General features: G+C 40.2%; 1 protein-coding gene across 2 annotated transcripts in view; it reads right to left on the bottom strand.

Annotated features, from left to right (window-relative positions):
• Positions 1-18,398, bottom strand: part of NMNAT2 (nicotinamide nucleotide adenylyltransferase 2) — a 113,455-nt gene extending 95,057 nt beyond the window's left edge. For both annotated transcript variants that reach the window (XR_012086584.2, XM_020815382.3), the window contains exon 1: positions 16,001-18,398. Coding sequence is in view for 1 of the 2 variants with exons in the window: in XM_020815382.3 (XP_020671041.1) it covers positions 16,001-16,085 (85 nt within the window). In the remaining variant the exon portion in view is untranslated. The remainder of the gene's footprint in view (positions 1-16,000) is intronic.
• Positions 18,399-18,739: the final 341 nt, after the last annotated feature.

Genomic DNA, 18,739 nt, shown 5'->3' with positions numbered 1-18,739 from the left:
GCTTCTGAGCACATCGTGTTGTGGTGAATATATTGGTGCAGTTTTTAAACAAACACCTGGAAATTTCAGCAAGATAAAATAAAGCAGTGGCACTTTCAATGAGGGCAAACAACATTACTCCTATGTATTTTTGAAGGCTTTAGGAAAATGCCAAGTTGTTCCATTCTGCACTGCACCAGACACAACCCAGCAGATTCATTTTAAAACTGAAGTTTCCCAGATTTGGGAAGAATACAGAAATATACTTTTCTATTGCCTCTCATACATATTCCCTATTTTAAACATGTGTCTCGAACAGTGTTTCCCAACCGTTTTTGAGTTGCAACCCCTTTTTACAATAGCCAAGTAACCTGTGACCCCACCACCACATTTACATAAAAGGGGCATTTTTAATAGGGTAAACTATTGTGAGAAGACAAATTTTCCTGGAAAAGACAATAAAGTTAGGAAAAGAGGAAGACAGAAGTTGAGATGGATTGACTTAATAAAGAAACCACAACCTTTATTTTTCAAGATTGCAGCAGGGCTGTTGACTATAGCAATGAGGTTTTTGAGGACTGGGGGAGCATTAATTTATAAGTCCCGAACAAGCTGGGCTTGTAATTTGAGTTCTCTCTGCTCCCACTCTCCACCCCCTTCCCAATTTTTCCTAGTCTCCCTTCCAGCCTAGCTGGAATGAATTTACCAAAATCACCCCCAGGCACAAAGGGGTAGGGAATCCCCACGTCTTGGCAACCCTTAGGGGAGGAGAAACCGTGCTTTTCTCCATAGGAAGAGAGAGGGGGGGGATTTTTTTGACTACACACCGCATCCTGCTTCCCCCCTGCTCCCGCCACTCCCTTCCTCTCTAGGAACTCAACTCAGTGCCTATAGCCCTTACTGAGAAAGTGAAGCATCTAATACAGTAATTCATTAGTTTCATCATAGGCATACAGACAAAAAACCCTGGTTTGTTCGAGCCAGGCAACCCCCTAGAAAACACTTAGTAACCCTCTTGGGGTCATGATTCAGAGGTTGGGAACCCACGATCTAGAACATGAGAGGAAAAGAAATAACTTCAGCAAAGGAAGCTATTCTCAAGACTGACTAATAAATTGTTTACAAAACCAGGGATTAGTTTCTGGCTTCTTCTAATATACTGAGAGTTTAGAGTCTGTTTCTTTTTAAGAATTACAGCAGAGGAGAATCCATTCGTTGTTGATTTACCCTGCTTAGAGTGATACAGCTTTGCTTGTGGAAGAGATTTTGGAACCTGTGAGCATATTCCTTGTGGGGAAGGGAACAAATACTTGCTAGAGGGAGGATAAAGGCATATCAAGTGCAACAGTTTTTCCTGTGACCTGCTTCCAAATGCAGCATCAATTTGTAGCAAGGATCACACCTTACCTTGAAACCCATCACATTCCAGAGCTTTCCATACCACAATTATGCAGTGTTAAAAATAAACAAGGATACCATCTCTATCACATTAAAACAGAACGTGAGTTTTTTTTTTTTTTTTTAAATCAGGCTGCCCATTCTGTCTAAGAAACCAGATTTCAAAGAAATCCTGAAAACCAATCACAAGAGGTAGGAAGAGCTTGTACAATGCTTTCAGATGTTTTCAGCAGTTAAGGAATTCTCTTTTCTAATCACATACTATCTATAACTAATGTTTCAGTCCTTACTGTCTGGTACTGAAGATCTAATAAACAGTATATGATCCTGCATACTGTGAATAAACCTTTAACACAGAGAATACCTAGTATCCCCTCCCTGATAATTAACCTTACCATGTTTGTATAAGAAGAGTGTTTTAGAACTGTAGAGATAAGAACCTAAGGAATTAGGACATCTATTATTAACAAGAATTTTATGCTCTGTGACAGAACATACAAGTTACTAACCATGGGGTTAAGCGCCACAGATTCTGAACTTGCCATACCATCCAAATTTAATCTCTAGCTCCACTTTCTGTCTACATGTATTCCATTTTAAGCTATGTAAAAACATTGAAATTCTTCATACATAACATTATAAGGGGAAGGGGAGCTGACCTGTATACTAAGTGATGACTATTTAGATAATAGAATCACAAGTAAAAGTAGGAGGGTGGAGAAATGACAACAGAAGGACTGAAAGGAGAACATCGCAAAAGTCAAGGTAGAGAATTATCAGAATAGTGGAAATGGGGAAGGCAACTTGCATTTTTGTTGCCCAGGGCCTAAGCGTGGTGATAGATAGATAGATAGATAGATAGATAGATAGATAGATAGATAGATAGATAGATAGATAGATAGATAGATAGATAGATAGATAGATAGATAGATAGATAGACAGACAGACAGACAGACAGACAGACAGACAGACAGACAGACAGATAGATAGATAGACAGACAGACAGACAGACAGACAGACAGACAGACAGACAGACAGACATCTCAAGTCACAACTCAACGTATCTAAGCTAATGGCCTGTATTTAGAAGGCAGTGCTCTCTTTAAGTTTAAGATTTAAGCATTTGATTGTAAAAGCACATTAGTTCTCTTAGCTGTGCCTTTTGCATTTCTCCAGCTCTGCTTCAGTCATATAAGCCTAAAATCCTAAATCCCCGTTCTTCACCACAGAGAGAAAAGGCAAAGGGTCAAATGGCACCAGTGTGCCTACACAAGCATTCCTGTCCCTACATTCATTGTTGTGTTTTTTTAATGGAAATGTATTCTCTTAGTGCTCAGGGAGAACAGAAGTGTGTTTTGTAAATAGTGATGGGCCGGGAAAAAAGGTAAATCCAGATTCCACTCTCAGCATCACCACTACAATTCTTCGGCAGATGAAACAACTATAATGTAGCGCATCTTCTTCCTAGCGGACAGATTGCTGCAACACAGTGTTTGTATGAAAGCAACAGAGAGGAATACACACAGAATACTGAAATGTAAACATAGGCTTCCTTTGTATGTCTGATTGCACATTCACACACCACAAGGGGGATAATGATGTTGGAGTTAAAACGATGTAAGAACAGGAAATACAATCTTCTTTAAATGTCTGTTTCCAATCTCAATTTACTATCTGGAATAAGTTTCTTCCTAAAAGAACACAAATCAGTGACAAAAATCACTACTGATTATTCAGAGAAGAGTTCATGCAACCCCCAGCTGGTTTCCTTTCTGTTTTATTTTTCTTGAGCATAAACATATGCAAAAATAGTAATTGCAAAATACACACAGGCGTACCATTTAGCTTAACACCCTTGGGGCATCCTGTTCAGCTGCTTAACCTAAAAAGACTACGGATATGATTGAAATAGAGCAAAATTACTTTGCTTTGTCCTCCAAGATGTGCTGCCTTACATCTTTAGCAAACTCTTGGTTTTTCAATAATGTCAGTTAGGGTTTTTACAATGTATGTATGTATGTATGTATGTATGTACGTACGTACGTACGTACGTACGTATGTGTATGTATGTATGTATGTATGAATGAATGAATGAATGAAGGAATGAATGAATGTATACACACACATACATATACATACATGCATACATACATGTGTATGTATTTGTGTGTGTGTATATATATATATTCTCACAAAGCATCAATCTGTTTCTGTTCTATCTATGAAGTATTTTACTTGCCAGTCCTACTGATATACAAAGGAAAAAATGATTACTGTAGTTTTCATGTTTACATCCCATAATTTCTCCAAGAAGTTCAGGTTGCTGTACATAGGATTACCCCTTGTGGTCTTCAGAGACTAGCACACAATTTTTAAGTTATAACCCAGAAGTGATAATTAATTGAATGTTCATTTTTATTTTAAATAATACCATCCCAAATTTAAAAAACAAAAAACAAAAATAGCTGAGAAAGTGATCTAGATATAGTTCTGAACATGATCAAGTGATATTGATGTAAAAAAGAGAACCAGCTAATTGGAGGTATGCACAACTAGATTCAGCAGCAAACAGGAAAAATTCATTTCCCATTGTTGTTGCTCCTTAAGTAAAAATCATACACCTGACCAATGGCTGAAATTCCAGTAGTAGTTTGTAACTCAAATAGGCACTTTGAATCAATGGAACTTACAGAAGATGTGGCTCACCAAGTTCCCGCTGATTCAATGGGCCTACTGTAACTTACTATTGGATTTCAGACAACAACTGCAGCAGAGTGACTAGTGATTCCAGATTCATGAGGCAGTGGCTCTTCCTTTGGTTTTATTCTCAACTTTATATTGAAGGAGCTATCCAAGGTCCTGAAACTGTCTTCAGGAAAGATTTAGCACCCTGGAAAGCTCTTGTAAAATTTCAGACTAAAACCCACTCCCTGCACCTGTGAACCTGATTGTGGTTCACCTTTATCTAGTGAAGAAAAAGAAATTAACTAGATTTGTATTTTCCATACAAAAATAGCAATTTCATGTCTCAGCAGGAATGGAGCATTCAGGTGAAGAAAATTTATGCACAAATCCATGACTACATTTTGGAAAAGTATGACTAAAAATATGTATGTGTTTGAAACTTGCACATAAAACACACTTTGACAGAAAGAGGTAATGTGTATTGCTACAGTTCTCAAACGATTGAACACATGTGGGTGTGTCAACTAGGCCTCAAGAAGCCATTCCCATGGCCTCCTTTTATCAAAGGCCAAGAGCAACAGATGGAGAGAAAGAGCGAAGAAGACAAGGCTCCATTAAGAGCTTCCGACTTTGGGAATCTGCAGAAACTTGATATTCAAAAGTGGATTCCTTCTAATGGTAAAAAGCACAGACATAAAGGAACAGCTCTTAGAGAAGCCTATGCTTTTGAATGCATAGGTTGTAGGGCTTCAGTCAGGTGTCTATATTGATTGGTCTCTTCACTCAGATGCTTCACAAAGGCAGACCAAGGCATAATTTTTCAAGGTAAAGAGTATTTTTTCTCTCTGCATTTTCTATCATCCAGCAGCAAGAAAGAAGGAACAGTATGTGCATTGTATTGTGTTCACATAAATGTGAAACCACTGTGATATTTTTGCCATTGGAAGGAACACATCTTCACAGTTTGACCCAGCTCTGGAGATAAGCTTAAATGTGGTTGGCAGCATTCAGCTTCTTGAGAATCTCAGCTTTAAAATGGAATCAGACAAAGGCTGCGGTCCCCGAGGTACTTGTTGTTGTCGCCACTGTTATGTGCTGTCGATTCACCTCTGATGTATGGCGACCCTATGATTCAGTGATTCCCAAAATGTCCTGTCCTCAGCAGCCCTGCTGAGCTCTTGTAGACTCAAACCTGTGGCTTCCTTTAGGGACTCAGCCCATCTCGTATTTGGTCTTCCTCTTGCCTTCCACCTTTCTTAGCATTATTGTCTTTTCCAAAAAAAAAAAAAAATCCCTGCCTTTTCATGACATGCTGAAAGTAAGACAGACTCAGCTTCATTATTTTTGCCTTCAGAGTTTCATTTTATTTTTCCATTGCAGAGTACAGTGGTGCCTCACAATCTGACATTAATTTGTTCCAACAAAAACATCGCAATGCGAAATTAAAAAGCCCACAGAAATGCATTAAAACGTGATTAATGTGTTCCTAGGGGCTTCAAACTCACCGTTCAGTGAAGATCCTCCATAGCGCAGCCATTTTCGCTGCCTGTTAAGCGAGGATTCCGTCCCAGAAAACAGCTGGCAGCCATGTTTTTTTCCCGGTGGCCATTTTGAAACCGCCAATCAGCTGTGCGAAAATGGTCACTTTGCGATGATTGGTCATTGCAAAGCGAAAATACCCCATAGGGAACATCGTAAAGGGATCGCTTTTGCGATCGCAAAAAGTTAGTCACAAAGCGATTTTGTCGCTAAATAGAGTGCTCACTAAGCGAGGCACCACTGTATATCTGCCAGAAAGTATCACAGCAAGATATAGTGTACATAACCAGTAGAATCATGTGGAAAATGTCTGCTAGACAGTATCTGTTCAGATAGAGTTGTAGAGAAGTGGGCTGGGACACTTGAATTCTTCCCCCTAGGAGGAAACTTCCATAGAAAATAAAGACTAGAATGATGTGCTATTTGGGGACAGTATCCAAGCAGGTAAAGGTATATTCAAGGCAGAGATATTTTCCATCCATTTTTAATATATATATTAAACACACACACACAGACACAAACAAACAATTTTCTCCTTTCCAGTGTACATCTACCCACCCAACATGGGTTAAATTTCTGTTATAATATATCCCGTTTCTCGCCATCTTTGGGAAAAAAATTTTTTTTTTATTCTATCTTAATTTATGTAAATTATTATTTGTGATGTGGTTTGTTATATGTTTCTTTTTTAAATGCATGTTGTAAGCCGCCTAGAGTGGTCACAATTGACTAGATAGGCGGGGTATAAATTAAATAAATAAATAAATAAATAAATAAATAAATATGGAAATCAAACAGAAATAGAGTGATTTTAAATACCATCACCTGAGACAATGCAATCTCTCACGGAATGCAGTAAAAACTGCTAGATAAATATTTAAGCATACAGAGTTTTTTCCCCAGAAGCCACAAATAGCTATTGGCAGGGTCTAATCCCTTTGAAGCTCATAAAGATGATAGAAGCTTGGATTGTAAAAGAGAATTTTAAAAGCACTGGAGAAAGAGCAAACCTGAGAGCATTTACATTGCCCTCCATTTATTTTATAGAGGCTTCTTGACCCTTATGATCAGAAATCTTGTTGGAGCAATTGTGAAGTATCACTCTCAGATCTTTCAAAGTTTTACTTTAGAAAAACAAAATGACTTGGTAATCATTTATAGCGTTTCTAAATCTCTAATTCCAACTCTGTTTATTGGAATTGCCCCTTTCTCAATATTTACTTCCTAGTTTAGGACAAAAGCAAAGCTATTGTTTTTGCTCTCTAAAGAATCACAGAATCACAGAATTGTAGAGTGGGAATAGACTCTGAGAGTCATTAAGTCCAGCCATTTGCCAGTGCAGGAAATCAATAGCTAAAGCATCTCTGATGGGTGGTCATCCAACCTCTGCTTAAAAATTTCCGATGAAGGAGATTGCAGCACCCAAGTCAGTGAATTCAAAGGCTAACTTTCTCTCACTGTTCTTTCTCATATTTAGTCACAATCTCCTTTCTTATAATTTTAAATCATGATTTCTGCTCCTATCCTCATGAGCCACAAAAAACAAGCCCACTCCATCTTCCATGTGACAGCCCTTCAAATGCTTGAAGATGGTTATCACATTGCCTAACAGCCTTCTGTTCTGCAAGCTAAACATGACAAGGTCACTCAATCCTTCCTCACAGGGCTTGGTTTCCAAATCTTTTACCTTTCTAGTTGCCTTCCACTGGATGCATTCCAGCTTCTTGATATCCTGCTTAAATGGTAGAACTGGACACAGTACATTGCATAAGGTCTCACCAGCGTAGAACAGAATGGTACTGTTACTTCTCTTGATGTGGATATTTTACTTCTGTCAATACACCCTAGGATAGGGTTTGTTCCTGTTGATGCTGCATCACACTGTTGATTCACATTTAACTTGTAATCCACTAAAAACCCTAGATTCTTTTTACATGTACTACCTCCAGGTCAGCTTTCATTCATTCTATATTTGTTCATCTGATTTTTCCTGCCTAAATGCAACACTTTATATTTTTCTTTGTTTTATCAGCACAGCTCTCTTCTGTTACGGTCATTTGGAATCCTGATTCTGCCTTCAGATATGCTATTACACACTAACTACCCCTCCAACTGTGGTGTCAATCTGCAAATTTAATGAGCATCCCTCCCATAGTCTCATCCAAGTAAATTATAAAGACCCCACTTTTCAGTCTCCTCTGGGATGATGACAAGTCACTGGTGACCATTGTTTAGGTACAGCCTGCCAACCAGTTACAAATCCACTTAACTGTACCATCACTTAGCCCATGTTTTACTGACTTGGCCACAAGAATGTCATGAGGGACCTTGACAAAAGGCTTGCTGAAATCAAAGACACATTACATTCTGCTTATCTATCAAGCTTGTGACTCTGTTAAAAGAGATAAGGTCAATCTGGCATGATTTGTTTTTGAGAAACCCAAGCTGAGTCTTAGAAATCACAATGTCCTTTTCTAAGTGAACACAGACTGTCTATCTAATGATGTGTTCTAAAACCTTTCCTGCTACTGATTGTCAAGGTGACCAGTCGGTTGTTGCCCAGGTCTTATTTTTCCACCTTTTGAAGACAAGGACAATATTTCTTCTCTTGCAATATTCAAAGAACTCACCTGCTCTCCAAGAATTCTCAATAATTAAATACAGATGCTCTGAAATTACACCTGCAATTCCTTTAGTACTCTTGGATGGAGTTCATCTAGCAGTGGAGACTAAGTCATTTAAGGCAACTAGGTGCTCCCTTACAATCTCTTTATACTGGGTATCAGTTCTCTCACTCCCTACTTCAATGTTTGTACCAGGTTGGGCACTGTGTTTGATATAGGTATCAAACTCAGGATCCCAAAGTTGCAACTAATTTATACAAGCATATTTATCAGATCTACGGAAAGTTACCGCAAAATCGTGCAGCTAGCACAGCCATCACTCATGCCAACAGGGAGAGCTGCATTTCCAAGACCTGCTAACACCGCATAGCGAACTCTGACTATATCAAGCCCTTTTCAGTGGAATTATATACTAGGCCTTCTTTGGAGAGAGGCCCCAAACCTAAGTTCTGCTCTACCATAACAAATGCTTGGAGTATGTAGGGTCCTGGGTTGCAAGACCTTTCATGTGAAAAGAAAAGAGCTCTTCAATCAGAATAGTGAGGAAAACATCAACTCGATACTTTAGGAGGCCACAATCCATAAGAACTTATAATAACGGCGCAGACAGTCTGATTCATTATAAAGACAGCCTTGTATTATGTAATTCATAACTAGGGTTGCCATACAAGCATACCCTGATGCTGGGTAGTCTAATTTGCATATTAATTGCATATTAATAGTTGCACTGTATTTCTACCAATACATTTCAGTCATGACATCTTTTCTATGGTAATGACTGAACTAAGAAAGCCAGTAGAGTGTAGTGCTTAGTGTTGCAGAGTTTTGAATTTCTGACAGAATTCCTTCTGCTGTGCAGTAAAAGATAGAAATGCACAGACAAGAACAACTACAAGTTGTCCAGACACTACCCCTTTCTCATTAACTGACAATGATTCATTAACTCACTCTGAGACATGAGAGACACAATGTCATCTTACTTGGAGGAAAAAAATCATAGGAAAGTAAACAATCTTTCCTTCTATTTTATTAAAGATTATGTTTTTTACCGTTCCGGAACAATACAAGTAATACTTATAGAAAACACAATAAAGCACACCACAGGTGCAAACCAGTGATTAAATTTATATGTGTACTTTATCATTTTAAGATTAGGTGAAATCTTAATGTATGCCTTATCCTCTCACAAGTAGCTACTAAAGTGAGCAGCAATGCTTTTCACTTTAATCGTAAAAAGGGCTCTCCAAATTACGGCCCACAGGCCACATCCAGCCTCTCTTGCCTTTTTATCCAGCCCGGCGAATGTTGCAGGCTCAGGTCCACAGGCTCAGGACCGTTCCCTTCAGCCCATGCATGTGGGCATGTGCACGTGTGCAGGCAGGCGGGCACAAGCGTATTCCTTTGGCCCTCAAAAATGTGGAAAAATACATGATGTGGCTCTTATGCTGAAAAGTTTGGAGATCCCGACCTAAAAGATCTTTCCATGGGTCATTGTTTTTTTCCCATAAACACTAATGATAACTCATTCACTACTCACAAGTAACTGTACCTCTCTTGCATCTTTCTAATTAGCAGCAACTGTTAACCTGGCTGTGAGACAAAGTAAAGAAATTAACTTTTCATGTAGGAGGTGGGCAGTCTTGTCAATAAACAATGACAGAATACTGGAAAGGCCTGATCTTTTAACTTATTTTTAGTTATTTGGTTAATAAATTAGTCAATTTTTAAAAATTTTATGGCACTTCCACCATAAATGCAAGTAAGTACTTAAATTACTGTACCCTCTTTACTAGGAATGTAGCTCTCTTGTGATATGGTATAGCCTGACAGGTTGGCAATACCAACAATATGGAACCTAAGAAAAAAACATTCTCTAACATTTGCAAAGGTGGAGCAGAACTGGGTTTCCTCCAGAAATCCCTCCAAAGCTTGTGACCCAAGGAACAGTCCAGACTTCTCTATCTTAATGCTTTTGGACCCACTGCTTTGACATATATTGTTTGAATAACTATTCTGTATATATTTTGAGCCCCCACCCCACCCCCTTTAGGTGTTGTTTTGTTTCACAGTTATGTGCTATATGGCAGTAGGGAATAAGAGTCATAGAAGGACTTGAAGACTGAGAGTTGTAGTCTGAATAAGTACAGATATACCAATTTCCTCGGCACATGTACTAATGGGTAAGGCCCATTTAATCTATTACGATATACAGCTGAATAAGCAGTTCAAAGATACACACTATACTCCCAAGACAAATACATACAGCATGAGTTCTTCAAAAAGAATATTTTCATTCCTTTAACATGGTTTTGAGACCTCTTTCCTGAGATTTAAGATTCAGGCAACCACAACCATAACAGCAGCAACAACAATAAAAACAAGTAAAAGCTTTTATCTGCCTTTTCATATACATACATAAATTGAATTAATTGTTCCTATGCATTGCTTGGAGACAGATTCCTACAGTTAGAACCATCTAGGAACAAAGCATTCCCACCACTGGAAATGTACCCAGTGTCTTTGGTCCACACAGTCTCGACAAAATCCCGTTAAAGTGTGAATGGTTTCATTCATTGGCTAATCATATGGAAAGGCATGTTTTTCACAAAACATTTAACTAAAACAGTGACTGCATGTTTTGCTTTATACCTCTGATTCTAGAAACTTACTTAAAAAAAAAAACGAAAGCTCAGCATCAAAGCCAGATGATGGTCTAAAGTTTAGACCATCATCTGGCTTTGATGCTGAGCTTTCATTGTAAACAGATACTGGGTGGCATGTCTAAAAACCAGGTAAAGCCTAGACAATCAGGTAATACAGCAACCCAACTTCTCACTCATTTTTTACCTAAGCAGTCTTCTCAGTGGCTCATAATCAAATATGATACAACAAACTAGAATCAATTGGTTTGCTTTTTTCAAATCACAGCCAACGTACAATAGAATAAGTCTAGAATCACAGCATACATCAAATATATCAAAAGGAACAGCTCATTTGTTGATTGTAACATGTGACTCATTTATTAACTGCAGTCATCAAGGGCAATTTCAGAAAGACTTGTTCATCTCTTGATCCCTAAATCATCTGAAGCCATTGAACCTAATGGCTTAGACAGGACATCTATATCACTGGTAATTTCCCCAGGTACTATACCTTTTAACTGACGTGCTCCACTCCATTGAACTTTATTATTTTTACTATCTGTCAAATAATCACACTTTGTTTAGTAATCATATATGTAAGCACATTTATGTCCCGCCTTCCTGTTATAGATGCCACCAGGGATCTTATTGAAATACTACTATCCCATTGGTAGTCTGAACTAGAGCACACTTACTGACTCAGTGGGGCCTACACTGGCCATTCAGCAATTGATTCAACAGGGCTACTCTTAACTCGAACTAGCAATAGGACACAGACCATTGTATTACCTGTGAAAATGTCTTTTATGCAAAAAGCTTTCAAACCAGGTGTTGTGATCTTGACTACAGTGAGAGATCTGCCTAAATATTCCAGCAAGTTGATGGAAATGAGATGGGACAGTTCCAGCCCATCAGGTCTATTGAAAGACCAGTGGTATCAGATCCCTTTTGTCTTCAAAATATTTCTAGCTGGCCATTATAAGAATAATGATTTAACTTTAAGAAGGGATTCCTGAGTTTGCACATTTCCTCCTCCCTCTTCCCTCCCCATCACCTTTTCCTTTTATGCTGTTGTGTTTTAGATTATAAGTCTGAAGGCAGAGACTGTCTTAATTTTATTGATCATACATAAATCATTCTGGAAGCCTTTTCATCCTAAGATTGAGACTTTAAAAACTGTACAAATAAATAAACGACCAATAATAGAGAAATGCGACAAACAGGGATGTATGAGTCATCCCAAGATAATAGAACTGAAGTGGCGTATATGAAGTTGTGAGTCAATCCTTAATGCCATTTTACTGCAAAATATGACTAAACCATTTGGCTACTAGAAGCCAATTCTGCCTAATCACACATATCTAAACTATTTTTTACCGTTTCTAAAGAAGTATTTCATGCTGCTTAAGTAAAGCCAAAGAATTGGCTAGTTCTGAATTATGGCTTTAGTTGTTCTGGCAGTTGCAGAACAGCACAGCATGGGGTATGTGTGTCAAAAATCCTAGAAGTTACATCAGTATCAGGACAGTATTAGTAACCCCATATTCCATATTCTACAATCCATTACAGTATTAGCATTACTTATACGCACTATCAATGTTCCCTGCTCTTTACAAAATGACATAAGCAAAAACTAATCAACCAAGCAAAAAGTATCTTGCTCAAATAAATTATCATCTAAATGTTGATGACAGTGAAAAATAACAGAAAAAGAGGCAACAAAGTATCATGTCAAAATGCTTACATGAGGAAATAGGAAATCTGATACCCAGAATGATTTTGCTTATCTGGCAACAACCTGCACCCATTGTACTAAATGCCAAAGGAAGTCAAATATATGTCATGGCTCACAGTTGCTATCTTCCCACCACCACCACCTCTCAAGTAACAATAACCTGGAAATCACAGGTTAGAATCAATTTCTAGTTCAGAATTTATATGATGGATGTCACATAACCTGGAACAAAACTATAACATCACCAATCAGACCCCAAAGAATCTGAAAAAACAAACAAACCAGTCATTGACTATTATATCTACTTTCTTGTGTACTACATCTTTAAACACAGGTTACGTGATGTTAATGTTTCTGGCTCGATGAAGATCTAATTTACTACCTAAATTAACCTCAAGATTAATGAAGAATTGGAAATCCCCAAATCTTAAGGGAAAACAAAGAGAAAATCTGGCACATCAAATAAGGGGCGGGGGAATACCTTGGATCAAAAAAGAATGAAATAAAATGGGTATGTATACAAGGGGGGGAGTAGGGGGCAGATACATCTGGAAGATAATACAGTATTGGAGGCTTTTTGGTTTGCAATTTAGTCTCTTTTTCTACAACACTACATTGGCTCACCATTTCCAACTATATGACCTTTGATAACTATTCCTGCATAGCCTTGAGTTACTTGGCCAACATTTTCCAGCATGGCATTTACTTGCTGACAACAATAAGAGAAACCAAGGCTGAGGAGTGTGGATTATACGTATCAATAAGGAATCATTTCAAGAGAGAAATTATTCTTAGAGCTAGGAAATTAGTACATTGATAATGCAGACATTTTTCTATATTGCCCAGAACAAGAGATCTAGCCTGGGTACAATGACCACTTTAATGACACATAGAAAAATAAAAAGGCTACGTGGGCAAGATGTTCTCTCTTTCAAGGATGCAGAGATTGGCATTTCACAGTGATGACATGCTCTCTTAAAGAAAATCCATGCAGATGAGAAAATGCTTGTGAATGTTAGCTTGTGAATGTTAGCATTAAATGAGGGGTGGTGGTGGAAATAAGAGCATCTGCAGGAACATCAGGCACCTGGCAGAGGAAAATTACTTCCTGGTTTCATTATGTGCCATTGTACAATCAGTAAATGCATTATTACATTCATTCAGATTTATTTTACCTGCATAACAGTATTAGCATATACACAGCCAAAATTCTCCCATTTCTAGATCCTGTTAAAAGCCCCTTCAAAGGCTGGCCTCTATCTACAGTACAACTGTGTTACCTCATTCAGTCCTGTAGCAAAACTCCTATCAGTTTAATGAAGAATTATTGACAGTTCCCAGTGCCAAAGACATATGACCAGACCTTCCTTTGTAATGGAAGGAGCAGAACAGTCTTGCAGAACAGACACAAATCAATTTTTAACATGTCAGACTTGTGCATTATTTATCATTCTGTGCATTTCCTTTCTCTATGAACTAGCAACTTTCCCCAAGCAGCATATCTGTATTCAGAAAGTGAAATGAAAATTGGGGAGAATGATAACAAAATGATCTCTCTGGGTGTCTCTGCTATCTTTACAGGCACACTATTTGACTTTTCTTTCCTTTTTTCTGGTCTCACGGATTTCTCAATGAACGAGCTGTTTAGCTTAAGAGCCAAGCATAGCTGCATAATCATAATCCTTTACTACCGCCAAAGCTAGCTCATTGAAACAACAGCCATGCCTCCAGATAACAAGGAAACTAGCGTCACCTGCTATTCCTAACCATGAAGCAATTTCAGTACCATGAGCTGTGGACAGCAAATGCCCTCAAGGCACACAAACAACCTGAGAAAACCATCTTTTCATAGAGATCTTCAAAATATAGTCATGATTACATGTACATGGGTTATATTAGTATGGATTATAGTCACCACACCATTTAAACAATAATGTTTTCTTTTAATACAAGACAGAAAAACACATCATTCTGTAACTATCTCTCAAATGTTTTATAAAATTGTGATTGCTAAATATGACCCTCATAGGCAACCAGGGTTGTGACCACTGTGTACGTGGACTGCAAACATGCACAGACAAATGGCCTGACATCAGGAAAGGAGATATCCACAACCTGATTTGGCAATAACGCCACCAGTAGCCACTGAACTGAAACTTGTGATTCAAAATATCTACATCCCTCCCCCAACATCCTTTCTGATTTCATCTCTGAATTTCACAAAACATTCTCTCTCTTCACCAGAAATGCACATCAATTAGCTCTAGACACCTAAGTACGCAGGAACAGCCAGGCCCTTGTCATACCTTACAGGGGGTTTATCGGTACAGTATATGCCAAAGTGTGTGTGTTGGGGGGGGGGGGGGAAAGAAGGTCATGAATGTCTAAAAAGTGTAAATGCAACCAATTCATGTTTACAAACACATGCATCGTGCAGGCACACTTTTTTGAGGAGCTGCGATTGGTTGAAGAGGTGCAGGGTACATGTTGTAAAGGTACAATGCCTCCTCAGAAAAGGAGTCAAGACTGGTGTTGTGAGGTGGGGCGAGGAAGGGAACCAGGCCTCTTCCTTAGTGGCTCCTTCTCCAGGCAGTGGCAAGTAGCCAGCTCTGGAAGGCTCCTCATCCCTCAGAGGAGAGCAGCTCCCTAAACATCAATCCTCTCCCTTTCCTGACACCAGCCGCCCTCCTTTCTCTCCCATTCGTCTAGCTACCCATCCACCTGCCATCCCTGCTTCCCCACCACACCACACCATCCTCCTACCCCCCCCCCCAACCTTTCCCCACCTCCGCCCTGAGCCGCTCCATCTCCCCGGAATCCTCCTCTAGAGGAGATCTCTCTCTCTCTTTCTCTCTCTCTCTCTCTCACACACACACACAAACACATCCATCATCTCTCTAACGCCCCTTCCAGAGAGAGCTCCGCCAGGACTCTCACTCTTTTCTGAATACCTCCCCCCCCCCACTCGATGGGTGTGCACCCGCTTCTCCTCCGCCCGTCCCCCCCCCGGCTCGGAAGCCGCTCCTAAAGGCTCTCCAACCCAGGCAGGCAGGCCCTTCCTCCCCGGTCAGGATGCGGGAGCCTTCCTCTTTCTCTCCGGGGGACCACGGGCGCTGCCCCCTCCCCTGGCCAGTCCCTAGGATGGCAAGAAGAGCAGGCGCCGCGCCACACTGCCCGGATCCCCTCCCGCTCGCCTCTCTGCAGCAGCCGAGCCTTGGAAGCCCTTCCTCCCAGCCCCGGCCCCGGCCCCGGCCCCGGCTCCGGCTCTCAGCAATGGAGCCCAGCCAGCAAAGGCGAGGGATCCCAGCAGAAACGCAGACAGCCCCCCAAAGCAACCATCCCTATCGCAGAGGAAGCTGGAGAGGCGCAGGAGGGCGGGGAAGCAGGGGAAGACTCACCGAACATCTGAATGTGGCCCTTGGTGATGGGGTTGAAGCTGCCGCAGGCCAGCAAGATAACGTGGGTCTTGGTCGTCTCGGTCATGGTGGCCGCGGGCTCGCTCCTCCGTCCGCTCCCTCCGACCCTCTCTCGCCGTCGGCGTCTCGCTTCTTTTTGTGTGTGTGTGACTGCGTCTGCAGAGGGAGGGGAGGGGAGGGGAGGGGAGGCGAGGAGCTCCCAGACGCAAGCCGCGTTCCTCCCTCCTCCTCCTCCTCCTCCTCCTCCCCTTCTTAACGCTTTCGGTGCCAGGCGAGGGTTGCTGTGGGGTGGGGGGAGACTTGAGAGCAAACGAGGACCCTCACTAAGTACCCAGTGTTTGACATCTGGGTTAGAGACCTGGAGCGGGCAAAAGATTTCTTGGTGATTTGCGCTAGAGGAGTGAGGATTTCTGAATCCTTGTTTGACAACAGCAGCCGTTAAGTTTATTTACTTATTTAAAATATTGTTACCCTGTCTTTCTCCTAAAGGGCCCAAGGCAGCTTGCATCTTAAAAAACACAATGTTAAAAGTGAAAAACAGTAAATATTAAAGATTTAATAACAGTGTATTTAAAATGTTAGGTCCTCACACCCTTAGGAAATTTAGGAATGACCAGGAGAGGTTGAAGGAAGGCATTATTCCATTCTGGGCCCAGAATTAAATTCATAAATGTAAGTAGTTTTGCAGTCGTTTTGGACAGTGGGCCTCGTAAACAAACAGACAAAGCAGGATCTACAAGTGTAAATCTGCTCTCCACTGCATAGGACACAGATTCATCGTCCTAGGTTTATTTACTGAGGAGGAAGTTCCTATGAGTTCAATGAGAGTTACATCCAAGTGTACATGCATAAGACTTACATATCTCCCCCCTGTGGAGTTAATCTGAAATAATTACCACAGAACTCACAGGTCTTATTCACACAACTACTAAACTAATTCTCATGCATCCACTGGGGTAAGTGGGACACTCACTCGTGGTGCTTTTGGCCTAGTATCCTAATCCCTGCTCTTTTCTTGCCACATCTCTTTAGCAAAGGGATGTTCCTCGTCTAGTGCATGGGTTACGTTTTCCTGATGGGAAACATCATTGCCGATCCCTGACCACCATGACCACCTCTTTTGAGATTGCCTGGATTGCTTCTTTAAAGAAACCAACAATTTAAGGTCCAGTCTAACTTACAGCATATTTATGTATTACCAACAAGAAAGCCCCAGGTTTTGGCCTAACCCCAGAGAAAATATTGTCCATTGCACCATCTCTCCTAGGAGCAGCAGGTGAAAGCACATGCTGGAACTTGTAGAGGTAGGCAAGTGGGACAGCCTGGTCCTACCAAAAGCCCACAGATCAAAGAAATAGAGAAATGAAAGGTCAACCCCCGTTTGGACTCTTGTAAACGTACCGTAAAGAGACATGTTGGCGCTGTGGGCTAAACTGCAGAAGCCTGTGCTGCAAGGTCAGAAGACCAGCAGTTGTAAGATCGAATCCACGCAACGGAGTGAGCTCCCGTCACTTTGTCCCAGCTCCTTGCCAACCTAGCAGTTCGAAAGCATGCAAATGCGAGTAGATAAATAGGTACCACCTTGGTGAGAAGGTAAAACGGCGTTCCCTAGTCACGCTGGCCACATGGCAACAGAAACTGTCTTTGGACAAGCGCTGGCTCTACGGCTTGAAAACGGGATGAGCACTGCCCCCTAGAGTCGGACACGACTGGACTAAATGCCAATGGGAACCTTTACCTTTATCTTTAAATGTACCGTGCAGTTTCTAGTTCCAAATTAAAGAATTCAGAATTGCCCTCCTTGTTTGTTTCAGGTCCACACTTAAATGTAGTAAATTCACAGTCATTTCCACATTTGAGCAATCTTTATTCTGTTAAAAAATATTACTTTCCTGGATTTCTAATCTGGCGCAAAATCATGAACAGGTTTTCCACACGATGGAAGAACATGCTTTAAAACAAGCAGTAAGACTTGGTTACAGATAAAAGCCCTTTCAGTTCAGCACAGCAATTTCTGGCAAAGCTCTACAATTCTGCAATTATGATGATGATTACAGATCCCAGCAACAATATTCCAACTGAGATTTCTGTGTCCCTGCTGTATAGAACAAATGCTCAAAGAGTGAATACATATAATACTGTGTGCTCTGTTTTGGCACTTCAGTTTTTAATCATAATAATTATGTGCTATCAAGTCAATTCTGACCAATGGAGATCCTTCTTAAGCTTTCTTAGAGTACTCGGAAGTGGTTTACCACTTTCTCCTTATTTTTGCTGAATTCTTCTGCAATAGTGTGAGAAACTCCATTTTTTCCATTACCCTTCGAGATGTGCTTAATATGTAAGAATATGCTGCTAATTTTAATTTGAGTTTTAACTTTGATCCTATGATTTTGCTTGTTGCCTCACTCTCTGTTGCCCTTCTACTGGTAGCAAAATATCTTTTTATTCAGGTAAGATGCCAGCAACTGGGTAGGTGCTGAGGAAGGAGCTTTCAGTGGGTGGATGTTTAACTTTGATATGCTTTATCATTCATTTTGATTGAATTGTTGACAAGTATTAAAACATTTCATGTTGTTCTTTGCATCTGTTTCACACTGTTGTGAAATAGTTTGAGTTCCAGTTTTGGGAGAAAGACAGGATATAAATAAACATTAATAGAACTTTTTTTAAAAAAAAAATCCTCTTTTTGCCATCTTTTCCTCCCAAAGGTGACATGCC

The sequence above is a fragment of the Pogona vitticeps genome, chromosome 4, assembly GCF_051106095.1.
Source record: "Pogona vitticeps strain Pit_001003342236 chromosome 4, PviZW2.1, whole genome shotgun sequence".
Classification (NCBI taxonomy): Eukaryota; Metazoa; Chordata; class Lepidosauria; order Squamata; family Agamidae; genus Pogona; species Pogona vitticeps.
The sequence above is the reverse complement of the archived record's forward strand: the minus strand, read 5'-3'. Positions and strand labels throughout refer to the sequence as shown.